The sequence below is a fragment of the Caloenas nicobarica genome, chromosome 2 (assembly GCF_036013445.1).
Source record: "Caloenas nicobarica isolate bCalNic1 chromosome 2, bCalNic1.hap1, whole genome shotgun sequence".
In the NCBI taxonomy this organism is placed as follows: domain Eukaryota; kingdom Metazoa; phylum Chordata; class Aves; order Columbiformes; family Columbidae; genus Caloenas; species Caloenas nicobarica.
The window spans coordinates 130154539-130181503 of NC_088246.1; the positions used below are offsets into that span (position 1 = coordinate 130154539).

The following is a 26965-nucleotide window of genomic DNA, read 5'->3' on the forward strand; positions in this document are numbered from 1 at the left end:
GAGGTAGTTGACCTCCAGGTCTTTGTCTCTCCTTTAGTTTCACCTTAGAGAAGCTGTAGTAGCAAAGCAGGACAAGGATTCCCTCTTGCTCTACCCAAACTTGGCCCTGTGGGATGGAGATCTGGACTTCCCAGACCTTTTATCTAACCAGCAGACACAGTCAGGTTGCCAAGCCCAAACTTTCAAAAGTCAGGAGCCAATCTCCAAAATATCACAGGACTTGCTTAAAACCACAAGGTGCTTCTCAGATGTTTCCTCTGGGGAGTGTTTTTATTCTGTTTTCAAGTGGAAACCAAGAGAAACACACTCATTCTGAAAAAAAGGAAAAAAAAAAGTGAGCACTAGATTCTAAATAATTAAGAAGAAAACTTAAAGTCACAAAGGCTTTCAACTTTCACAAAACCTCTGGAAATAACTTATTTTAATTTCTGACTCATTCTAACACATTTTGTCTTCATTCATGCATGCTTTTGACTCAGACTAAAAGGCTTGGATTGCAAAGCTTCATGTGTGTGTATGTTCTTTTTTTTTTTTTTTTTACCTTTACAGCTTTTTTTGGGAAATACCTCAATGAATACAATGGCAGCTACATCCCTCCTGGGTGGAGAGAGTGGGTTGGATTAGTGAAGAACTCTCGCTTCTATAATTACACCATTTCTCGCAATGGTAACAAAGAGAAGCATGGATTTGATTATGCAAAGGTATTTTCCAGACACATAAATGCTGCATCATTAATCCATACAAAAATCATTTTCAGATAATTAATTAATCAGATAATTAATTAATTAACCAACTACAACCAAGAAATGGAGGTGTCATTTTCTCTCCAGAGCATTGCAGATCAATTTCTGCGTAAGAATATTAATCACTCAGTGGAAGAAAGTTTCCAAGGGCTCTTCAGTGCGGCCTGGTGATTCCTCCCTCCCTCTCACTCTGCTAGAAAGGGATGGTTCGGTGGCAGAAGCAAGTAGTACATAAAGGCCATTCCCCAAAATACTTCTGACCTTTATGCTGCCAAACTTTAAAGTTAGTTGGGTGTTGAGAGCTATTACCCACAAAAGAAACTTTAGTTAATGCTGGTTTCTGTTATACTGTGCACACCAGAAAAAGGCTGTGTGCCTGTGGTGTCAGACTCCGGATATGACTATGAGAATAGATAAGCACAAGAACACAGTTGTTGGAAAACTTGAGAGCTTGTTTGTGCTCTTGACAAAGTTTGGAAAGTATGCCAAGGTGATCTGCCCACCGCCGTGAAGTTTCTCGGAAAGGCTTAGGAGCGCAGATTGCAGACTTTCCAGCCTGCAGAAAGCAATCTGGAATTTCCTCAGACTGTAGCTCACGGAAGATGATACAGATGTTGCAGCTGTGGTTTCTGACCCGTGTAATGAGGTTTCATTGGAAGCTCACGATGCCTGTTTCTGATTTCCCCACCCGTAGAAATTACATGATACTGATTATATATTTATAGAGAGTCAAAAAAAAAAGAAAAGAAAGAATATTGGTTAGTTATACATTCCTTACACACCCTGCATGTGTAGCTAGAATAAATAGGGAAATAGGAGACGAGTGGATGTTTTGGGACAGCAGTCATAGAGGCATTTCACTTGAACAGGCCACAAACCCGAAAATTATCACAACCCTGGTGCCTTGCGCTTATTACCCATTTTGTAAACCAAAAGGTCACTGGCTGACTCTTCTGTATCCTTGCAGGGGTTGTAGCAGCCAGGCCTGCCATGTGTGCTCCAAGCACGCTACAGGAGAGGGGAGGGGGCAGGGGGGACAGGGAGCGGGCAAGGAGGTCACAGCTGGTGGGCTTGTCCTAGCACCGACATGAGACACAGACCTGGTCCCTCAGGCTCTGCTTTTGCAGCTGTTCGGGGCCTCGAATCCACAACATATGATTAGTCATGCCTGGAAGTGCTTGAAATTACTAACATTGTCTCAGCACTTTCTCAATGAAGCTCGCACTAGACCTCCAGGCCAATAGTGAATGCTCCAAGGTGGCAGGTGGTTTAATTTAAGTTTTCATCTTTTTTCTTAGTTCCATTTCCTCCCTTCCTCTTGTATGCTTCCATTTGCCACCTTGGCTGTGGGTGAAGCCAGTTTATTAGCAAGTCACAACCTTAATCTCAGCAGCTGCACTGCTTAAAGTTGCACAATTAAATGAACAGAGCCTGCAGGAATTCAACTGCTCTCTGCATTCTCATTTGCAATTTCTTTGATAAAGATTTTTGCAATTTGTTGCCTGTTGGAGCTTTCTTCCACTTTGTAGATATGCAAAAGTATACTCTGAACAAAGAGCATGCAAGAATTGTTTATGTAAACAGAAAACCAACCTAAGAGTCAATGATTTCTTGCGGTTAGGAGCCATTACCTTGTGAAGCATATATTACTTCAAGAAGCATGCATTTATCAGTATAGTCTGTCATTTTAAATGTTGCTTAGCATTATATTACAAAATCTGGTAATCATATTTACTTAATGCCTTCTGTTGTATCTGATTTGCAAAATACTGCCTCATTTTATATGGCCTCGCCTGCTTAAGAAAATAATTACTGCTCAGTCTCCCCTATGCTCCCTGGAATCATACATCTCTTTGATGGTATGTTTTTACTTCCTGATCTGAGCTTTAACGAGGACTTGAGAATAACATAATAACATGATCGTATGTGATCTAATTAATCATGCACTTTGTAACTTTTGCTTTGTGTTAACCGTATGTTCCAGGACTACTTCACAGACCTAATCACTAATGAGAGCATTAATTACTTCAGAATGTCTAAGAGGATATATCCCCATAGGCCCATAATGATGGTCATCAGCCACGCTGCGCCCCATGGCCCCGAAGATTCGGCACCGCAGTTCTCAGAGCTCTACCCCAACGCTTCACAGCATATGTAAGTCAAAATCACACCCTACCGGACCTACTCCTTGTGTCTGCTTCTTGTGAGGTATTTGTTTATGGAGACATTGTAGGGACAGAGAATTAAAATATAAGAAACCTATAGTAAGTGGTGAATGTTTGCTTGTTTCTTTTGCTGTGCTTGTTCCTTTCGGGGAGGAGAGTGACAGCTCTGACCATTATTAAAACAGAGAGAGGCTCTTTTCCTCCTGGGAAGTTGTGGGAGATTAAAAGGTCACTATTTGGCTTTGTAAGGGCAGCTTCTTACAATACCCTGAAAATATGTAGACACAGGTCAGGATCTGTTGGGAAGATATTACTTCCTTCATCTTCCTCTTAAGATATGAGTTTACTGGGCTCTAATTAACTGAGTGCATTGAGAGGAAAAAACACCCTTTTGTAGCCTTCGAGTGCATCACATTGGTTTATAGACTAGATACTGGCCGATTCCCAAACCAACCTATTAGACTGCATTTTTAAATAACATGCTTAATCTTTTCTGGTGATTATACTATAATTCAAAAAAACAAAAAAACCCCAAACCAAAACAAAAACAAAAAACAAAAAAACCACCCCCGAAACAAAACCACAACAAACACACAAACCTCTTCATTCTGTTTTTAGAACTGAGGCCAACTTCAAGTAAAAATCTGAGGACAGTCCTGGATTTAACAGCTTTCTTTATAACTTCAATATTCTGGGTCCATTTCCTCATAACGATGTGATAGGGGAGCTTTCCATCTCCCTTCTGTCTACTGTAGGCATGTGGATCACTCTTCCCATTTGTGCTTAAAAAAATGTCTTTGCACCTCCTTCCATACAAAAAAAACCAAAACAAAACACAATAAAATAAAGTAAAATATTTTAGCTGGATTGTGGAGGAATCAGTTTCATCACACTGTGGAAAAGCTCTATGGTCTACAAATTGCACTTTGAACACTCTGCAGTGGATGACATACAAGGATGTGTTTGGTAGTTACATTAACTAGTTTAAAATTGCAAGGTGTAGCAACTGCTGCATAAACTGTATGCATAAACTGATCATTAGTTTGGCCAGAAACAGATTTGCTGTTCATGGCACATGGTTAAATATTTCTTAGTTTCAGGAGTTTTTTTATCCTCTTACTGACTGCTGCTTTCTAGATATGCCACTTTCCCTGACCTTACATTCTTAACTTTATTTTTCTTATTCTACATTCTCAACAATCCCACATTCCTCAGACTAGACTTTACAAGTAATGCAAACCAGTCAGCAATGTTTCATAATTATTTAGATATTCAGGGTAATTCCTACCTGTATAGAGTAGTGATGAGGTTGATATTTTAGTTTGTAAATATTCAGTTGAAAAGATAGCTGATCCTGAAGTTGTCATCATGAGGAACTGTCATATTATTGTGTCCTAAAGGTGAGATAAGGAAGACTTAAAAACATGGAATGTTGGATTGTATGAAAGATCTTTCTAACTTGTTATCTGGAATTATGTGCTACAGCAGAAAGCAGCAGGGAATGCTTAGGGTAAAAAACAAAAACAAAAACAAAACACACACACAAAAAACCCCAAACAAACAACCACAACACCCACACCAAAACAAAACAAAAAAACCCCCCACAAACAAGAGAGACTCCTTTTCCCTGTTTTTCCAGCTTCTGAAAATCACCAGTTTAAGTAAAGCATCCAGGCCACTGTGCCCCATCTTTGCATCGGTCTGATCTGTTTTTGAACTGTGGCGGCAGCCCCACCATCACGGAGCAACAAGTTCCAGTGTCACCCCATGCACTGGGGACAAAAGACCACCTTTTCTTTCCTTCTAAACCTGGAGCTTGCTCATGCTGCCAGTGTCCCCTACTTCCCGTCCTGTTAGGAATAATGAGTAGTCATCGCATCAGATTTAATGTATGTCTCACATGTCTTCTTTCAATCACCTCTTTTTGTAGCAAGAGAGTTTTATCTATTTGTTCTCACTCTGTTCAACAGATTGCTTCCTGCTTAGTGGCACAGATTGCTTGGCCTCAGGCAAGCCATCCTGTCTGCTGAGGGACAATCCATCATACAGGAGAGTAGGATTCAAACTGTTTCTGCTTAGCTGTGGGGACCATGTTTGGAAGAAAAGCACTGAATCATTGTATCTCACACTAGCTCACCCCAGGCCAAAGGAAATCATTTTAGGCTCCATGCTCACTGTCTTCTGATAAAAGAGTGTCTATCATGCTCTTCACATTTCTACTACTCGGTGTTTTCAGCCTACTTGTTTTCTAACTTGTGCTGCTAGAACCAATGGGTTTAGTTAGTCTCCAAAATTATAACCACCTCTCCATCTCATACAGGTTGCATGTCACCTGTAAAGATCAAGTGAAGATCCTAATTATGTGTTTGCAGGCATAGTTTCATTTGAGTACTTGTGTAAAATAATTTTTATTTGCATGGACTCCTGAGGTCTAAATACCTTGCTCTGCTAGGCTACTTGTGAAAAAGCCCAGAATACAAGACTCAGCTGTGCTTCTCCTTGTCTTCTGGTCTTATTGATTTCTTGGCAACCTTCTTGCAAATAATTTTTTCTCTAGTGACCTCAACAGATCCTTGCTCGGTTGTTTTGTGTTTCTTATTGGACTGACTGATGGCATGTGTTAGAGTTCACTCTGCAGACTAACAAATAGACAAATTGAAGATAAACTGCCAATTTGGGTGGCTGAAGTCTCCAAATAACTGATTTCTCTAGCAAAAATGTTAGCAACGTGTTCTAAAAGATATAAGAAGTTTAGTTCTCACAGAAGCATTAGGTACTCCATGTGAAAACAGCACAAGAACAATAAAATCCCTCCTGCCAAGGTTTGTTTAAGTTGAACGTTTAACCCTTAGGTTTTCTTCCTTGGTGGCCAAGCACCATTTGAATCTCTTTCTTTCTGACCTTGGGTGACAGCCATCTGACCTTGGATTTTGTTTTTAAAAATGTAGTTGCTATATCATGTTACTGTAACGCCTACCTCCAACAAAGAAGGGAAACCAGGTCAAAAGCTGCTTGCTGGCTTTACAAACTGAGATGGAAGGTTATACCTACAAACCAAGGATTAAGATGGCCTGTCAACCACATGTGAGGGGAAGTTGGGCTTAAAAGAACAGTAGCTGAAGCAAACCCTTAAATTACATGATGTTTCTTTGCTGGTAAAGTGCCTGTCTTTTGATTGAAATACTGCCTCTATAAATTTAACAAAAAAAAAAAAAAAAAAAAAAAAAAAAGAAGTTTGTTTAGAAGTTTTTCACTTGCACATATGAAGAAGGGGGCGGCTGCATTCAGGAAATACTCCGGTTCAGGGAGACTTCTGCCCTCAAATGTGGGCATCCATCGGTCTTGTTTCCCACTTAACAATACAGAAAGTAGAAAATCAAATGAATGCAGCAGTAACACCTGTAAGATTCGTGAAAATCCCGTCGAAGCCCAAAAGAAAAGGAAGAATTGTCGTTACCTTACAATGCTGTCCTCCTCAGCACAAAGAGCCTGCTGGAGTGGCATGAAAAGTCTTACAAGGACAAGGCAGGTAATGATGTGTGGACTGTTTAATCATTAATTTAAAATGATCCCTGTTAATTCTCATTAGCTCCAGTTATCTTGAAACACAGACTGTATCATACTGGAAGCAGCAGACACTGTCTATTGGTTTTAAGCATCCAATTTCCCTCCCAAACTCCTACCTCTCCTCTCTTTAAAATATGTCCTATTTCTGACATCTAAAAATATTTCTGAAACTTTATGCTGGCTGCTATCACCACAATGAGTGGGATATTTTCTGAAAATAAATCATACTAATGCATGTACTCTAGTTATGTCCAGAAGTTATTTCTGTGGAAGAAAATGAGACTGGAGAAGACGTACTATATGAAAGCAACACATAGATTTTTGCTGTTGTACCGAACATCATCTGTTGGGGAGCAGGATTGCTAGACCTTTGGAAATGCTGTTGTTAAATATGAAGTGATGACACAAGAGATGGCTCTCTAGGTGTCCCTGGCAGCCATCACAGGAGAATCTTGTTCCATCAGACAGCTGAGCAGGAAAGCTCTGACTCAAAGGATGGTCTAATGAAAGCCTGAATTCTCAGTTACGCTCAGGGCCTCTGGCACTTTAACTTCACCTTACCTTCCAGTGTGAACCAGTCTTAAGGGAACTGTGAATCAGATCTAAGCTTTTATAAGCTGTGAAGTAAACAAACATTAAAAGCAAAAATCTGTGGGAGACAGGTTTACTGAAGAATGTGAAAAATGGAAATCTGAAACACTGCTGGCTGTGCTGAGTTAAAGATCCTTGGGCTGGCAGGAGGACAGAAAACCAGATTTTATGGTTACCTGGAAGCATTCTTATTGCCAGGCTGAATATCTTAGGAGGGACAGCTAGAAATGGTATCTGGGAAGAAATGGGAAAGCTTTCCAAGGTAATGTGAGAAAAGGTAGATGGTACGAAAGGTAGAGCTCTAGATTTGCATTTAAAGATAATATGAAAGTTTCTGAATGACTGGGTCTGGTGGTAGCCGTGTGTTTGCAGTAGTGGAGCATGAAGAGCAATGCTATTGCACCTCCAAATCCCCAGAACAGTCTTAACTGTGCATTTGGGGTGTAAGATGCCTGCATTCAGGCTGCCTTCTAGTCACTGAGGCTGAGTCTCAAACACCTGCCAGTTACAGCGGTATTTCTTATAATGTGGATACTCACTCATTAGAGTAGGATCATACATTTGCATCAGTAATAAACCTTGATGTGTCAGTGTGTCTTGTCACGGCTGGCCTGAGGCCCACTTGGGCTCCTGACTTAGGGATAAATAATCGAAATCATCACACACATCATTGCGAGTGGGACTTTAAGCAGGACTAGAAGAAATACTGTGATAATGTGGTAAGATGCTAGTTACCCAATTAACTTCTGCAGCAGCAACGTAAAATAAAAAGGTGTTATATTTAGCGGGTAACAACATTTTTCTTCTTTATTCCAAAATACAGCAGTTGTGTTACACTTCAGGAGTGAAACTTTCATACCTCACATACCTAGATATATAAATATCTCTGAGTTTAAAACATTCTCTTTTTAAAAGGCAGCAAAAGTAGACCCAGAATGGTGAAATTTAACTTCACATTAATACTGACCATGCCACTGGTTATATTTTTGGACTTTCAGTTTTGCCCAGAACTTAGGCTGCCTGCTTTCCAAGAACAGTGTCTAAACGTGGGTCTGCTTTCCCTGGAAACAAAGGATTTACTTCCTTTGTTTATTTACTCTTTTTCTGAAGAAACATGACTACTCATGCAATGCTTGCTAATTATATTTCAAAGAATAATACAGGTGCTAATTTTATACAGAAACTATTCATTTTTCAGAATGAGTTTTAACATAGGTATTATTTTAAAATGTTATTGACTTTTATTTTTATGAAACAAAAATGTTCCTGGGGCATATAAGTACTGTATTATTTTCACTAACTGGAGGACTCCCAATCCAAACAGAAGATTAGCCAAACACTTTTGGGATAAAACCCCCCAAGAACTCTGTGGAATTATTCACAATCAATATTTTTAGGTGGTATTTTTGTGAACATCATTTTATTTTGTTGGATAAAAACAGGAGGGATTTAGGAGGTTGCAAATAGAGGCAAAGACAGATTTTTAGTATGAGCAATTGAACAAATGTTTGTAAACATGCTTGTTTCTTTCCCTGTTAACCCATCTGAAATGGTAATGTATATATTTAGAACAAACTTTTAGAAAACAAATGGTAAAGTTACACTGAATTCTGGGAGCTTTTAAAACATGCTGTACTCTGCTTTATTTCTTTTCCACACAGATACTACAACTGTGTAAACAGCATTAGCCGAGGTGAATTTCCCATTCTTTTCGTAACCTGTAAAAAATACTTTTTTAATAATGACTTGCAAGAGGGCTTTATTCCATTTGTTTCATTGAATATTACAAAAAAGCAGTTGAGTTACTAGTAGAAGGTAGTGTAATTCATTTCTGAATGATTTGCTATTTGAGGATTCCATTTCAACAGGCCCTCACGTACAAGCATCCGGCGTTTTGAATTGCTGGGATTTTTATTTCTTGTCTAACTTCAAGTTATTGTGGTACCTTAGAAGCCAAATAAGATACATTTTAAACTTCAAATTTAAATATATATAGTTAATATGTCGTCAGTAAGAGCAATTAAAATGTATGACATAAAATGCTTATTGTTCGTGTAACTGAAGATTATTGAGGCCTTTTGGATTCGTGCCACAAACCGAATGCTAATATCATTCCTTTCTTCTCAACATAACTATTTGAGCCGATGCTTACGTATAAATAAATAGTACATTTCATGATGAACAAAAGAGAAAAGGTAAAAGTGTACTAGTGCTTATAAATATTTACTCCTTCTGTAACCTATAGAACACTTTGTTATCACCACTGTGTGCTTTCCTGCTGCAGTTTAACAGGTGGTAAGTAGCCAGTGAATACAATTTCCATGATGTAGCATGAACAAAACAATGCACATTGATGCAGAAACATTAAGTGCTAACAGAACCCAAAACACACAAGTCACCCCCTTCCTGAGGAAACTGTAATCTAAGCCTAGAGAAGGCTAATACTATTTTTTTTTCAAATGTGCACATAAAATGGGATAATTTCTCTGTAAATTTATTCACATAGGTTAATGATTATGAAATCGCAGAGTGAATTCTTTTTCTCATGCTGAGAATGTGCTTATGGGAAAGTGCCTGACTGAGTTTGGTGTTTGGTATTTTTAAGTATTTGGGTTGGTTTTTTTTTTGTTGGTTAAACCAGGAGTATCAATTTGAAATTTTACGAACCTCACATCTTCCAGTATCGTGCCCAGTGCCAGAACAGACCTGTCATCAGTGCCAGGAAGTCTCTACGTAGTTAAGTTCTGCATAGTATGTCTTAGACAAATGTAAGTAAGCAACTGAGTGACCTAGATTTGCCCAAGCTAGTATAGCTACAAGAATGACAAATACTACACCTTTCTTAGTAATCATTTTCTGTCTCAATCCTTACCCTCTCTGCAGTTTTAATATTCATGTAGTATGTTGCTGATCATTTTAGAACCAACCTACATGAAGGGGAACACTTTTTCATGTTATCTGTTTTTGCAACATGTAAAATGAACTTTCAGTCAGTCTCTGGGCACACATTCAGAAGTGCTTTACTATTTGATGATCAACTAACAAGAATGACTTTGAAATCCGAAACTCCTCCTTACTGCACCCTGGGGTGGCATCTGAGCTCTTCAGGGCAGCCCAGCAAAGGCAGACAGGCAGGTGAGCAGTAGTTCCTTGCCAGACTTAGAGGCCATGGACAACCTGAAAATAATGAAGTACCTGGCACTGTCTGCTGATCATGGATCAACAAATGTGCTCAAGACAAGATAGCCTCCATGACTGAGAAGAGGCAATAGAGCACATGGTACCTATCTTCAACCTTATATTCCCAGTGCTGAGAGAAATTGAGGAAATGCAGATGTCAGTGTCACTTCCCAGTGGTGCTTGTCAATACAGAGCAAAACCTTTCCTGAAAATGGAAGAACAGAAACAGTGACAGACTGTTCCATGATGACTTTCAAAGGCTTATAACAGCAGAAAGTTTAGCTGATATCTCTGACTGCTTCAAGAAAAAACGTTGTGATAAACAGTTATCACTGACAGCTAAGAGGTCTGTTTACTTGGAAAGGTTTTCATAAATCAGCAATATTCTCCCCAGATTTCACCTCTGTTGTGTCTGGGGATTTTTTCCCCAAAAGAAGGCAGAAGAGCTGAGGGCAATGTCAGATCTTGCACCTGACAAGCACTGCCATTCTGGTGGATTTCTGCAAGCCACAACAAACGGGTAGTCAGGGAACGTAGATGAGCTGTGCAGGTTTTGGATTCCTTTCTGTCTCTTCCCTAGTACTCTTTCGCCTCCACTTTGGACCCTCATTTCACATTTTTCCATCAGCCACTGGCACTGGATATTTCACAGAAGGTCTTGTTTCTTGAATTGTCTGGAAGGAAAATTCTACTCTGCCTACTGCATTTCTCACCCAGAAAATTCAAAATGCATTTGGAAAGTGTCTGTGAAAGGTTTTAACCACCCTTCTAAACCCTTGAGTGCTGCTTTTGAAGACTATCCATTATGTGGAGGAGGCTTCTGACAATGGCCTGGGAACATGAGAGCTGAGCCTGCTTCAGCAGCTGGCTCTCCTTCCTGGCACAGCGGCAGGCTGTCACAGCCACCTCATCCCTCCATCGCCGGGGTACTCAGGAGTCCACTGAAAAAAAGCAGGGTTTTGCTGGAAAATGCTGATTAATCAAAACTCAGCTCTTTCGTGGGAAAACATCTCGTTTGACAAACTTCCAAGGAAACAGAGGGAAGTTTGCACTGCAAGTATCCTTCTTTTCTGTCTACGTGCCTAATACCTGATAGGTGACTAAAACTCCTATGGCTTGTTTCTTCAAGGTTTAAGGCTCCATTGGTCCATCTGCTAGGTCTGCTAGCTAGCCAACAACATAGAGGGCTGTGCTCCTCTATTAATTTTGTGGTAGGATAAACATCCCTTTTAAAAACCAAACTTCAAGCATAGGAAATGTCAAAAATTTTTACTTTTCAACATGAAATAAAAGAATTTCAGCAGAAATGGAATGGCGTTCTAAGACGCCTTTGCTTAGTATGGAGCTAACATTTCCATACTTCTTAATCTCAAACAGAGATCCACAAATCCTGTGAAATCATTGTCTCACTTCATTTTCCCTCGATACTAATGGTTAAGTAGGTTAGTCAAAACCGTCTATATACTAGAGGCATACATATTTCTCAAATTCTACCTGAATTCTCAAAAACAGTCTCCAGTTAAAATGTGGACTCCATTAATTTATCCTCAGAATATATAGGTATAGGTTATATGTATGACAGTTGATACAGGAAAATCAACTGCTTCAGTAAAAAACACTGCTTCCACCATTCTGTGGTCACATACAAGCACATCAAGAAAAAATGAAGGCTAAATGAAGGACTGATCAAAGGTGCGACTTCAAGTTACCAGTATACAATGTTCTGATATTGTCCAGTGCTACGTCTTACAAAAGGACAACTGCACATGAACACTTCTGTGGGAAAAACATACCTTTGGGTAATACACATATTAAAATTATCAGTATCTAAACAGTAAATTAATATTGGATTGCATTTTTATTAAAAACTGAAAATAGAACCATAGGAATCAAATTACTCCAATTACACAACAGGGTTTTTTCATTTTCTGTTTACATTTATTTTTCAAAGGTAATGCTACAATACATGTATCATGTACTTCAGTGTATTAGAAAAAATAAAACGTGAAGAACTTCATGAAAACATCAAAGCCTAGATCTGCAAGTGTTAGAGAAGGAAACTGCTCATACATAGGTGAAACTGTCAGAGAATTTTGTTTGGTTTCTCTTCACATTTTAGGTGTCACTTATGTCAGTATAAAAACAAGATTGATGGAGAACTTTTGTACTGTGTGTATCTGTACAGCAAATTTGCCTGTCATTTTTTTGCAGTACCTTTTCTTCAAAGGTGATATATCTGTGAACCTATTCTTGTTTCTTATATGATATCCTTCAAAAAATTTACTGGCTGAGGATAGAACACCTCTCTTAAATCTTTCCTTTGATGTTTGTACCAACTCCTAAAGCATCTTTCTTTGCTTCAGTAGGACTCTGTGCCATACTTCTCCTTAGTACTAGTATCCATAGTGGTATTAGGTCAATATTGTTGTCATAGTTCATGTTATGCTGGTAGTGCGTTCTGCTTTGCATTCACATTGCAAAAATAACACCTCAACGATATTTAGTGTATGAATAAATGTTATTTTGGTATGGGTGGAATTTGCCTGCCTACCACACCATTGGGCATCACTGGGATGTACCTCAGGTGAGGGCCAAGGGCAAGCGGTGGAGTCAACGGTGCTGGCTGCAGCACTTTCTCAGCTCTCTCCTTCAAGGCCACAACGTGGCCTGGTGTCAGAGCTGACCCTGCACCAGGCAGCCAGGCCCAGGGGGGCTGCACTTGGGGTCCTGCAGTGCCTGTGCTCACCCTTAGTGAGGGGGAAGGGAAAAAAGTCAGTGCTTTCGCTCTTTGGGGTATCTTGAAACCTGATAACTCAACTGTTACTGTTCTTAGTACTGACTACCTCATTTCGTCATCCCACAGGAAAATATCTTTATTGTGAGTTTCATTTAACTTGTGCCGATATAAAGGGAAAGTCCTCACTGGAAGCATCAGGGCAATTTACCTTAATACTAAGGAGAAGTAGTTATCTTTGATCTCTGACTGCCTTCATTTTTCTAGATTTGTTTGAGGAATACGTTTTGGCATATCCCGAATATTAACATGGATCTGGTAGTGGTCTTTGAGCTTGAAAGAAAGCTCAGGAAGCAAGTAGTTACAATTTTTTTAGAAAGTGATGAAGCTTGGAAACCACTGTAGTGATGTTCCTTGAAATGTTCCATTAGAAATACCAGATACCACATGGAATTTGTGATTTAACTGGTTGTTGGCTATTCCTGTGTTAGAGGAGTTCCCACCTTCCTCTGATGCCTGTGATGCTGCACAACTTTTCAGATAATTTCTTTTCCTCCCAGCACTCCCAGCTATAACTATGCACCAAACATGGATAAGCACTGGATCATGCAGTACACGGGGCCCATGCTGCCTATCCACATGGAGTTTACAAACGTCTTGCAGCGCAAAAGACTTCAGACCCTGATGTCAGTTGATGACTCTATGGAAAGAGTGAGTCCAAGAAACTACTGTGAATACAATCTTATTAGTCTGTAACAAAACCAAATTAATTCCTTCTTTAGGTTTACCAACCACAGCCTGGGGAAAGCTCTTGGGCTACAAAAAATTAATCCACATATTCCCAGTAGAAATGAATTCTGGTTCTCTGCAACATAGTGCCAGGCTTCTTGATTGCTTCTCTTAATTACTGAGTGAATAAGCTGATGATTTTCTTTTAAGGGAAAAGTCACTGGGTCTAATATAAAGCCTGGTATTAACAGAATATGCATCACCTGCGTGTACACATGGATAGATGCACTCCCTTCACAGTTTGTCCTTCAATTGAAATCTGGGAATTGGCAAATCACAGCAACTCAGGTGTCGGTCTGCTAGTATGTGCAGAAGTTAGGCAATGTAGTGTACAGCTAATTATAGATAACGTGATACATGAACTATCAGCAGTACTTTGCATGACTTTTTGTTATCAAGCACCATGACCAAAGATCTTCTCCTAGACAGATTTCTTTAAACTTTAATAAAAATTCCCAATCTTTTCCCAAGCCCACAACTGTAAGGAATGAGAAAGTTGTAGACTAACACAGTAAATCAAATCTGAGTACCATTTACCCTAAAGCTGTAGCAGACTTTTTTTTCCCAAGCTGTGTTTCAGTACACAATGACTTTTGGACATACTAAAGCAACTACACTAGTATTATCATATTTTGCTATTCTAATTTTCTGGACCTATTTAATTTTACTCTCTGTCAAATGTGAAATTGAACTTGATTTTTTCAGCAGCACAGTAGATAAGAGATTCAAAAATGTCAATCCCCAGAATGTCTATTTCAACAACCTCATTGATGTCATGTTTTGTTCTGTGAATTTAAGGGTGTAAATAAATCATTATACATGATGGTTATGCACAAAACATGTTTTACTACATTTAATTCAGAGTTTTCCTATGCTGTGTTGCAGTTATACCAAATGCTTGCAGAGATGGGAGAACTGGAGAATACCTACATTATTTACACTGCTGACCATGGTTACCATATCGGGCAGTTCGGACTGGTCAAGGGGAAGTCAATGCCATATGACTTTGATATTCGAGTTCCTTTCTTTATTCGTGGTCCAAGTGTAGAGCCGGGATCAGTGTACGTTCTCTTATGTCTCTAGCACAGCTGTTGAGCCTAATGTAAAATGTTTCTAAGCAAATGTAATTATCACTCTGTCTAGTTTCATTTCATGAAGGATGCCCTATTATTAGAGAGCAATGCTTCCTAAAAAAGAGGCATATATTTAATTTTGCATATTGTAAATTATAACACAAGTGAGAAAGCTGTTTAATATGTAGCTGCATAGCGATAGGCTTTGGGGTTTGCTTTTAGAAAGTAGGTGTTCATTTTTACTGTTCACCTTCTGGTTTAGCAGAATGGATGGCATCACGCTCTCATTGTCAATGAGATAAGAGTAGTGTGGCTACTGCACCTGCTTGTTTTATTGTGCTTTGCTTTTTCTTTGTGACGACAGTGTGCAGTACTGGCCTGTCATTCTCAGAACTGTAGGTTTCAAAGAGGATTTTCTAAACTTAGTGTTTCAGTACGGCTTTACATCTTCAGAGCCCTGATAAACATTAATTACCATTCTATTTCCAAGAGAATGTGAAGACTTACATATTGAACACATGACAGCTATGACCTTTTCTGCCGATTTGCAGAGTGCCTCAGATAGTGCTGAATATTGATCTTGCTCCAACGATTCTGGATATAGCAGGACTTGACACACCTCCAGATATGGATGGCAAATCTGTCCTAAAGCTTCTGGACTTGGAAAGACCAGGAAACAGGTGGGTCCCAACATTTTTTTTTTTTTAGCCAGTTCAGAAGGAAACACCTAAGTAAATCAACAACTGAGTGGAAAAAGAGATTCTGTGAAAGTGATCTATGTCAAGCCGACAACAGCTTTCACATTGGAAGAGTCTCTTAAATAGCATATCTATAAAATTGCAAGTATAGATAAGCAGAGAGGTGTTTGGGGTTTTTTTTAAATAAGTTGTTAATACTAGCAGTGCTATACATAGGTGCTAGCAGTAAATATTATTATTTTGCTTTCAGGTTTCGAACAAACAAGAAGACCAAAATTTGGCGTGACACATTTCTGGTGGAAAGAGGGTAATTATTAGGGGTGAGAGAGTCTGGGGAGAGCCTGCCTGCTGGGAACATTCTCCTGTACACGGTCTCCTTTCTGCTCCTTCCTCTTCCTTTTTATGGCTAGCAAAGTAGTAAATTTTGCAAGCAAACTTACAGGCCTGACTTGTTTCTTAGTTTCCCACCACTGGCTTTGCAAGCTGCTGTGCTTCCCAGTCTCTACTTCATGCTTGGAAGCATGCTTTTCTGGCAGCTCTTGTAGCCTATACCTTCTTTTTCTCTAACTTTGTACTTGTGACCACTTACATCATCATTTAACTCATTTTCTTTCCAAATATCTGTTTCAAATCCAGCTGTGCAGAGTACTCTTATCAAATGATTTTCTATTTTCCATCACATATTGGAAGCATTCTTCATTTTTATTCTAATTCAGAAAAGATTTATGTGTAAATGAGATTTATGACTATAATTGCTCCTCTTTTCATTGATACCTCTTTACACCCTTGCACCTTGCCAATTACTGCTGTGAAAATTTCCTCTGGGGAAAAATTTTACAGCAATTTCCTTGTGGCAGTGTATGGCTTTACAGATTATGGAAATCTTGTGTGATGTAGTACAAAACAGTGCATATAAGACACATTGTAATATATAAGATATGGCCAAGCTAGTGCTGGATAAGCATGGAAGCCTTGTAGTCTTTTCAGCTGGACTTTTCAACCAGGCAAGTACTGCTTCAGCATTTTGCTTTGTGAAAGAACATACATTTATGTATGAATGGTGCTGAACTGTACCAGTTAGACATATTTCAGCAACCTTTATTTCTCTTTGGGTAACTTCCAGCAAATCACCTGAGCCTTTTTTTCACTACATGACCTACACTGAAGGTCAGTAACAAAAATGTTGGGATTTTTTTTCCCCCAGAAGACATTAAATCTTCAAGTAGCTTTGCTTTTCTAGTTGAATCCATAATCTCCAGATTTTAGAAGAATGTGTCTGAAATATTAAACTGTATTTTTTTAAAGCAAATTTCTACGCAAGAAGGAGGAAACCAATAAAAACACTCAGCAGTCTAATCAACTACCAAAATATGAGAGAGTAAAGGAATTATGCCAACAAGCAAGATACCAGACAGCCTGTGAACAACCTGGACAGGTAAGCCACAAACAACTACAGTCTTGTATGTGCCACAGGGAAATACGTAGTTTTCACTAGAGGTCAAAAGAGTTTGAAGAATTTGGCATTATTCTGAATATCTCCAGAGCAAAGAAAACTGGATGCAAAGTGCTCTAAGCAATGATCCAATTTAAGGCATTGGAGAGCTGTTTCTTAGTTTGCTGTCTCAGTACAGGGCTTATGGTAAAACTCCCGTGCTTAAACATAACATCAGATAAATACTTTTTCTCTAATTCAGTGTATTGCTAAATACACAAGATAATTCAATTATAATTATGAATAATGGAGAGATCTTTTTGAACAGTGGAAGCTTGTACTCTCTGGGCTAATTCAGAATTACTGAAGCAAATTGGTTGGTTCTATGGTTGCACATGATTTCATTTGCTGGGATGAACAACTGGACAGCACACTTGGTAATCATCGTGCTGTGTTACTTATTGAAACACCTTTAACAGAAGGGTCCCCTTGCCCAGAAGCACTTGCTGTTTCAGGTTGCTGTGAGGATTCAGACAGTTATATCCACACCGAAGCATTAGTTTTTCTTCTCTTGGCCTTAATGATTTCAGTATAATGCCTGACTCTGATACAAAGGTCTAATTGCCTGCTCGTAAAACCAGAAGTTACTGCACCCCTGACTAGTATTCTTACACCTGCAGCTCTGTAGTGCATGTACAGGAAGGGAGCTAATAAGAAAAAGTGAGTCTGACTCTAAATTCTCTTCAATCCACTCTGAATTAATGCCATACCTACAGTAACATACGAAGAAGAATTTACTGAGGAGATATGGAAAGGAGCTGTACGTCTTCCCACTGACACCACCTCCAAGCAGGCACACGCTGGGGGCCCCAGGCGGCAGCTCCTGCCTGCTCTGCCGTCCTCCGCCTCCATCCCTGTCCCCACACACCTTCCCTGAGGAGTGTGAGGCGATTTCTCCCAGGCAGGCGCTTTCACCTTTCCCTCAGATGTTTGCTCAGACCACTGCAGCCAGCCATAGGCCTGGCGCTGAAATATTGGTGAGCTGTTTTGCACGGGAGCATAAAGACCCACTGTGCTCCGCTCCCATCTGCAGCCACCCATGGTGCTTCGCCCAGGGCAGGTAGAGGTCCACACAGCGAACTGGAGGGCGATGGGGAGAGCTCAGTCACTTAGAGAAATGTTCCATCCCTACCTTTCCCCTTCTCCTTCATTAGAGCCTAGTGTTGCAGTAAATCTTGGTTAATCCCAGATTTGACTGGAATATGTTTTGGTTGGCACATCCTCGGTGAGGTCCTCTGCCACAGCTCTCACCTCACACACGCTCCTTAAACGCAGCCACTTTTGAAGGGGTATACACAATATTGCAGTCTCACCCAAGGGCGAAGTTTTCAGGGGTTCAAACACTGCCATTGTAAACACAGATTAAATGTGAAAAACTGAACATTTTTATAGAAGCAAAAGGAGATCAATGGAGTAATTTAGACTGTTAGACGCTAAAATGTTTAGTTTTAAAATATAAAAATATTATCTTTGCAATTATTTCTTATATTTATTACCTCTTATGCCAAAATCCAGGTTTGGATTAACTTTGCTTTTCTACACGTGAATAGAAAAGGTTAAGTGTCCTGACCAGATCTCATACCTGGAGCAGTAGAAAACATTGCTCACAGCCCTGTTGCCCACCCACCACAGTAGACTTCTCTTTCCATCCCATATTGGTGAATCCTGTTTGAACAAAGGGCAGGCGGAGAAGGCCTTGAGCCAGCACAGAGCTTACAAGAGCAATGGTGTTTAGTAGTGGCTCTCCCACCTACAAACTCCCATCAAGGTCCTTTAAATGCTGAAGATACATCAGCTCCACAGATCCTAGTAACCATCCTTCATGGCTGAACGAAATGCAGGACTTAAGTGACCTTTTTAAGACCAGTTTTCAGACGTAGCCATCAGTGTATACAAATTATGTTTTTAAACAAAGAGACCAAAGTTGTCTCTGATACTTATAACATCCAGAAGGCTTTTTGCCAGGATGCCAAAATTAACTGTGCCTGGAGCACATGTATTATGAGAGGTGGCTTAGGGAGCTGGGCCTGTTTAGCCTGGAGAAAAGGAGGCTGAGAGGTGAGAGGAGACCTTATCGCTGTCTACAACCACCCGAAAGGAAGTTGTAGCATGGAGGGAGCTGGTCTCTTCTCCCAAGTAGCAAGTGATAGGACGAGAGGAAATATCCTCAAGTTGCACCAGGGGAGGTTTAGATTGGATATTAGGGAAAAATTCTTCATGTAAAGTGTTGTCAGGCCCTGGAACAGGCTGCCCAGGGAAGCGGTGGAGTCACCATCCCTGGAGGTGTTTAAAAGGCACGTAGACGAGCTTCTTAGAGATATGGTTTAGTACTAAAGTTAGGTTAGGTTATGCTTGGACTCAGTGATCCTGAGTGTCTCTTCCAAACGAAATTGTTCTATGATTCTCTACAGAAACCTCCCATCAGCCAGTGAAGGGCAGTTTCTCTCTCAGGGACGGGCGATGTGCAGTGTCTACAGAGGAGTCACCGTAGAATAGAAAGGGTGGGAATTTAAAAAATGGCATTGGAAATAACATGAACATCAACAAGGCATTGCAGTGTGAAATAAGTGCCTGCAGGATTTTTTCCAAGTAGGAACATTCTTAAAGAAAATTAAAAGTTAATAGGCCAAATAATTTTATTTTCGCCCAGATTGTTTCTGATGTACAATATGAGGAATCACAGTTTAATATGGGGCTCCTCCAGCAGAATTTTCCCAGTCATTTTACACCTCTTGGAAGAGGGAAAAAGGAAACATTGTTATGTGTGTCTTAACTTTGTTTTATCTTTTGAGATTAGTATCTTTAATTTAAATTATGTAGGTGAATATATTAAAAAAAATCTTCATTTTAATTATGGTGGTTTATAACACTTCCTACATCTACTCTTATCGGTTGCAGTTACCATCACTTAAATTAAAATTGCCTTCACAGAATGAGTGATTGCTGATAGATTTTTAAATAATGAAATTACTGGTCTGTGGGAAGTTACTGCTAAATGTCTGAAACTAAGAATAAGCATTTGGTGAATTAATACACCAATGTACTGTCTAGTACATTTAGAGCTTGTTCTTCATTTTAATTTACTTCAGTCAATAACTAGTTCATTTGAAACAGAGAACACAATTGGGAGTTGAAAAAGAAGAAAATTTGGTTTTCCTGTATTAAAATGAGGTGTGATCCTGAGACCTGCTAGTTCCAAAATCTCCAGGGATTTGGTACTCAGGAAAATAGTTGTTTCAGCTTATTTTCTATTTAATAAGTAACTTCTCAATTAAAAAAAATAAAATATAAAGAACATAGTAAAGACACCTTTTTAAATTAAAAGTTTCAAAATTTCAATTTTTTCTATAGCCAATGTCTATCCAAAAATCTATAAATATAGCAATATAAAAAAGAAAATATTAGACATCTGTATAATTGCTATGATTATTCCATCTTTTTTAAGTTCTAAGTGACTGTTTGCCAAAGAGATATAGGAAATTTAGATTATAGATTACATTTAGCTGCAAATCAGTAAGGCTTATGGGTTACCAAAAAAAAAAAAAGGTTTTGTTTCATTATGAAAAAATAGTTAGTAAATGCCTATACAAAACTCAGTTAATGTACTTTCAGCATGATTTTTTTTAACTTAAATTTTTTAGCACCATTGACAGATTGCATTACTTTTGTTGTAGGGCACCCTCCCCTTGCTATTTTATCCTAACCCCTTTATGGAAGAACACTTTCCAAAAGCTCCCTCACCTCCCTGAGAGCATATCAGAAGAGATGTGCATGACTGCACGGATACGTTCATATTTATGTTCGTGTAGCCATCACCTTGGATCAGCAGTGAGCTCTTGCGGAGGAGAGGACTGCGCCTGCTGAGGTGCATTAGCAAGAGCAGAGCCAACAGGTAGTAGGAAGTGAGTCTTGGCCTCTCCAGGGTGCTTGTGGGCTGCAGCTGGAGTGCCGCGTTCAGGCTGGGACCTCCAGTAGCAGAAGGACTTTGTCAGGCTGGAGCATGTCCAGTGGAGGACTCCAGAGACAGTCAGGAAGTACCGAGGAGGGACAGAGGTTTGTTTAGCCAGGAGAATGGAAGGGGAAGGGAGAATCTAATTGCTTCCTTCAACTAACTAATGGGTAATTAGAGAGAAGACAGAACCAGGCACTTCTTGGAGGTGCACAGCAAAAGGCCTGTAAGTAACAGACAAGTTGCAGCAAGGGAAAGTCTGACTAGGTGTGTGGAAAGAAAAAAAAGTTACCCTAAGAGTAATTAAGCTCTGGAGCCCAAAGAGGCTGTGGAAGGTCCATCCAGGGGTACTTTCAAAACCTAATAATGTTGTTCCTGCTTTGAGGACGAGGTTGGACTAAATGACCTCCAGATGTTCCTTCCAGCAACTGCTCATGCTCTTAATTCTTTGCTTGCTTAATACCTGGACTTGAGGGTTTAATGTTTTCTTTCTCCTCTTCAGCTTTGTTAACTTGGGAAGTGCTGTTAATTTTGTCCATCTTGTGAGTTATGAGTCACTTGCCAATATCATATTTGGATACAGACTAGGTTTCGGCTCCTGCCGTGACCCAGCTGTTGACCTGCGCTCACCCACAGCACAGCCGGTCCCATCACACCCAGGCCAGGTTCACTCCCCCTGCAAAGGGAGCAGCAGCAGGGTGGGCTCTCTGCTCAGCTCTGGGGCTTGGGGCAGCATAGAATTTTCCTTTACAGTCCCTCTTGCACATTGCAGAGATCGCTCAAGAAATTATGATGGGAACAAGAGGTTTCCTTCATAGTTTATATGCCAAGTTTGTCACCAGTTTATGCTGTGTAACTTACTGAGGTCACCTGATTGAGCCCTGTTGGTTTAATAGTGACTATTGATGGGTTTTAGCACTTAAATGGTTTTCAGGTTTTATTTATATTTCCTGGATACATATTTCCCCTCTTAGCTTTACTGTAATAAGGTACACAGTATAGAAATATCTATTCATCTGCAACATTGCTAATCCTGCTGTTCTTTTAAAACGGGAAACAATCAGTACAAACTTTTAACTAAAACTTTGTTATTTTTCCAATAGAGCAGAAATAATAGCATGTGAACAAACGTTTCTCTGGATAGTACAACCTTATCATGACACAAATCTCCTCTCACATTTCCACTGAAACAACCTGAGATGAGAATATATGTTAGTTCAGGAGGTTTAGAGGCAAGCTGCTCTTAAATCCTCTGGCAGGTTATTTTTGTTGAACTCACTCCATCTTCTCACCCATGAAATTCTTCTGGATACTTAGCAAATATGTTAACTGTGTTTTCATTTCTACTTTTTCTTTCTCTCTTGCCTTACCTAAATATGTAATTAATGAGTTGAGTTAATTCATAAGTATTTGTTCTTTTTCTCTCTACCAGTCTGAGTCATAGGAATTTTCCTGAGGCATAATTTTGACTTCTGGGACTTAGCACTGTTTCCCAGATAGCAGTTACCTTTCAAGGTCTTGCGACTGATAGGCTGGGTGTCTCCAGTGTACTGTTCAATCCATTATTTATAATCAGTATCAAATCCATAGCCAAACGTGCATTTTTTTTCCTCTTACAAAAATTACACAAACTACAACCTTATTTTAAAATTTTCCCAACAGGGGTTAAAAAAAAAAAAAAAAAAAAAAAAAAAGCCACCCTCCCCAAATGAGGACTGTGAAGCTTTGTGCTTAAAATTGCAGCTCTTAGGTTGAATGACTCAGCAATGAAACCCAGACACAGGGCTGTTTGTTTTATGGGCATACATCTACTACCATCTGCTCAGCACTACCTGACAGTTTGTGAACAGCAAAGGTCTGAAACTTGTAAAGATCTGTACTCTGATGCCAGCTCCAACGAGCACTGACAGTGGGCAGAACAGAAAAATGCATCGTGCTGCCCGTGTTTGTATGACGTGCAGGCCTGTGAACTCAAGCCAAGATAGACGGGTATAACGCTCTAGCCACTAACCTTCCTTGTGCTTTTTTCATGTACTTCAGCTTTAGAGATGCAGAATATTGTGTTTCCTCCTGAGGAAGTGTATTCCAAAACCACCTTAAAGAAATAATGTTCCTTTTGGAGAATACGCCTGAAGACTGAGATTTTAGTTAGATTAGGACTCAATAGAGAGGTCTCTCTCTAAAGAGAGTGCAGAGGAGAGCGACAAAGCTGGTGAGGGGTCTGGAGCACAAGTCTGATGAGGAGCAGCTGAGGGAACTGGGGCTGTTCAGCCTGGAGAAAAGGAGGCTGAGGGGAGACCTGATCGCTGTCTGCAACTACCTGAAAGGAGGTTGTAGCATGGAGGGGGTTGGTCTCTTCTCCCGAGTAGCAAGTGATAGGACAAGAGGAAATAGCCTAAAATTGTGGCAGGTGAGGTTTAGATTGGATATTAGGAAAAAATTCTTCACAGAAAGGGTTGTCAGGCAATGGAACAGGCTGCCCAGGGAAGTAGTTGAGTCACCATCCCTGGAGGGGTTTAAAAGGTGTTTAGATGAGATTCTTAGGGACATGGTTTAGTGCTAGAGTTAGATTAATGGTTGGACTCAATGATCCTGAGTGTCTCTTACAACTGAAATGATTCTGTGATTCTGTGATTCTCTTCTATGATTCAATATATTTTACTGTGATTTGAGGCTTTACGGGTAGTCACTGGAGACATGTTGCTGAATCCAAGCATCAGCTCCGTGGTAAATGTGCAAGATTCTTCTGGCTCAGATCCAAAGAGCATGTTATGTGGTCTATACATACTTGTTGTCTCCCGCACATCCTTCATCATTTAAAAATTCAGCATAAGAATTTAATTTTATTGTTCTTATTCATATTTATCACATTATATCAGCATTCAGTTGAAAGCATGTCTATTTATAATGCTAAAAGAACACTTGCCATCAATCAGCTTACAGATAATATTGTAAAGGAAATTAGAGTGGGGCTTATTAGGTGTAGTCTGGTTTGGCTCAAGTATCTATGTTCTCATAAAATAAATATCACAGACCATACATTTGTAAAGGTCAGCTTTATGACCAGCTGTGGAGTATGAATAAAAACACATAAGCTGGTAAGAGCTGGCCAGAAATGTCAGATGGCTGGCCAGCAACTGACAGCCAGACCCCAAGCACCCACTAAAACCCGACTAAAATTATGATATAGTATATAAACGTCACTCATGGATCCTCCTGGTTTCAGAACAACCCCCTGACACCTGCAGAAGCTGAAAGGCACTGGCGATCAACCTGTTTTACCAGAACATTGGTTCAAAGCTGGCTCTTCTTCACCATCTGCCCCTTGACAACACCTTTTCGTAGTAATAATTCAGCAGAGCATCTGTACGCAGGTTTTACTGGAAGCATATGTGTTTGGGACCAGTCATGTGCTTAAAACTAAGTACATACCTCAGTGCTTTCGCAAGCAGTTCTTACAGATATTGCTCACTTTAAATCCTGCAGAGTCATCCCTCAGAGTTGAGAGAAGCATGCCTGCAACTTAGTTGCTCAAGAATTCATAGGAATTGCCAAAAATTATATTTCTTGTTAAAATACCACTCTACTTATAAGTTAAAACCAGATATGAAGATAAATTCCTTTATCTCTAAAAATAATGCTTCAAAGCATGTTACTTCAAATTTCAGCATAAATATTTCACATTTCAGCCTAAATATTTAAGTTTCCTATTAAACAGTGGGCAGGCATTCCCAGATTTGAAAATTCTTCAAACTTAAGCAATTCTTAATCTAAAATACCAGACCTATTCTGGATAAAATCCAGAGATATTCCAGTCCGGGAAGATCTCTGGTTTCATCTCTTTCAATGCATGACTGTGTTCAGCATTTTTACCGCCATCTTACCAGTGTTCTCTAACAGAAAGATTTTTCGTAGAATAGTGCCTTAAAAAGCAATTTTATGTACCAAATATGTCTAGACAGAAAACATAGATTATGCAATAATCATTTCTAGCACTTTCTGTAGTAGTACTTCGAAGTTATTTTTTTACATAGTTTTTGTTTTAAAGTATCCAGTGAAATATAGTATAAACTAAGTCTTCTGCAAATTAAATGTATATGACCCAATAGTAACAGCTTACGATCATTATTGCTATTTATAACTGCAAGACTAAATTTATCCTTTTCGTTGGTTCCTATTTGTTTGCACCTGAGAGTGGATATTCATTGGATAATAACAGAGATCTGTTGATGTTGAGTGGTAGCTGCAGACAACCTAATAGATTTGGTGGAGGTGAAATATTTGATGTCTTGACCTAAGTGCCTACACTTCTAGAGCTGGCAATGCAGTCCATGCATTTTTTATAAACTAGAGAACTGCTGTAACTATGACACTTAAAATCAATCTTGTCTGTACGTCAAGAATGTGAAATTGTGTAGTCTGTAAACTTCCTAGGCTATTTTCTCTCCCTTCCATTTCTTAAACGCTGTGAAATAGCTCAAAATTGGCAATTTTGATATAGTTATTTCTGTTATGCACTGATTAATTTCTTCATTCTTTTTTTTCATCCAGTTCTGTCCCTGTGCATTTAACTGAATGTATTTCTGAAGTCTGCCATACATTTCCCTCTATATTACGTCAGTTATTATAGGACAAATTGCTCCCCTACCTGTTGAACCACTGACCATTGCACTTTTCAGGAACACTTTCTCAGGGAGTAAGGCTGTATATAAATAACCATCTTTGAATATATTCACATTGGTAGACTTTGTATCTGTGCATGATTCAACAGAAAGCGGTCCAGTTATGAGGGAGTGCTGCAAAAATTGGGTTCTTCCCTTACTAGTCAGCATCAACCCAGCTCTAAAATGAAGGAAGAGATTTTTGTTCCACAAAAATGCAGCAATTCCATATCCCCTGAGTGAACCCAGCACACCATCTCTGTTAAACAGCTGCAATCACACGCAATATTCAAATACTGCTGAGATGCAACAACACAAATTAATATTTCCAGGAGTATTTAGGAGCTTCAGTCAGGACCAGGGTTCATGACTGCTCTGCAGGAATATGTAGAGGACACGGCCTTAGGCTGTAAACATTTCGCAGTATTCAGCTCCAGTTCAGCAGAAATAAACTGCTGCTGCTCTGTGCTGTTTGCCATAGCCAACTAATTACGTGGCACTTTTCAATATGCTGTGTGACATGCCCTCTTCAAATGGCACAGAGAAAGTGAAAACAGGACTCAGTTCTTATTGTGGCAGCACAGACCTAAACTAGTCTCCCTTACCAGTATTGTCACATCATGTCCCCTGACACTCACCCCGATCTGGTTACTGCTAAGGGAGGAAAATGGTACACACATACGCAGCCCATGATGGTATTTTCATCTAAACTGTTTTCAAATTTTAATCATACCTTTTGAAACAGGAAAAAAGGGAAATGAGATCTTGAGGACATGTTTAAATTCATGAAGTCTTCCTTTTCATGCTTTGACATTCCCTAGGGTGAGCAATAATGCTCAAAGTCAGTCATACATTACCAAAATGAAAAAAATCTGTAAAAATATTGTCACCATGTTATATTTCCAGTTGCATGTTTTTCAGGGTTTTGTATTTTTGTGATAAAATCTGACAAGATATTTAACATTGAAGTGTCTACTGCAAATACTGAGTAATTACATTTGATAGAAACCCTCATCTTGCCTACTGTTAAGACACCTTTCATGAATTGTCTTATTAATTTCCCCTCTATATAGGGGCGCAGCAACTCTCTCAAAGCTGTCACAAACTTGGTTTGAAATCCTGCTTAAGTGGATATTGACAGTGCGGCACATCACAATGATTCGTACTGAATATATATTTTTATGCTGTATTTACATTCACTAATGAAATAGACTTACTTAATTTTAAGGCTGTGGCACAAACTGATTAATACCAGGAAACCGAGACCCAAGGTAGTTTTGAAGCCATATGCTGTTGTCTTGCTCACACAGCTCTAAGTTGCAA

General features: G+C 39.4%; 1 protein-coding gene across 8 annotated transcripts in view; it reads left to right on the plus strand.

The window, feature by feature from the left end:
* SULF1 (sulfatase 1) overlaps nt 1–26965 on the plus strand; it is a 123258-nt gene that overhangs the window by 76064 nt on the left and 20229 nt on the right. For 7 of the 8 annotated variants that reach the window (XM_065628534.1, XM_065628533.1, XM_065628532.1 and 4 more), the window contains 7 exons: nt 550–701; nt 2728–2897; nt 13541–13691; nt 14655–14830; nt 15394–15522; nt 15791–15847; nt 16846–16975. In XM_065628534.1, the coding sequence (XP_065484606.1) occupies nt 550–701; nt 2728–2897; nt 13541–13691; nt 14655–14830; nt 15394–15522; nt 15791–15847; nt 16846–16975 (965 nt within the window). Of the gene's footprint in view, nt 1–549; nt 702–2727; nt 2898–13540; nt 13692–14654; nt 14831–15393; nt 15523–15790; nt 15848–16845; nt 16976–26965 lie in introns of those variants that run through there. The other variant, XM_065628537.1, reaches the window with a different exon arrangement.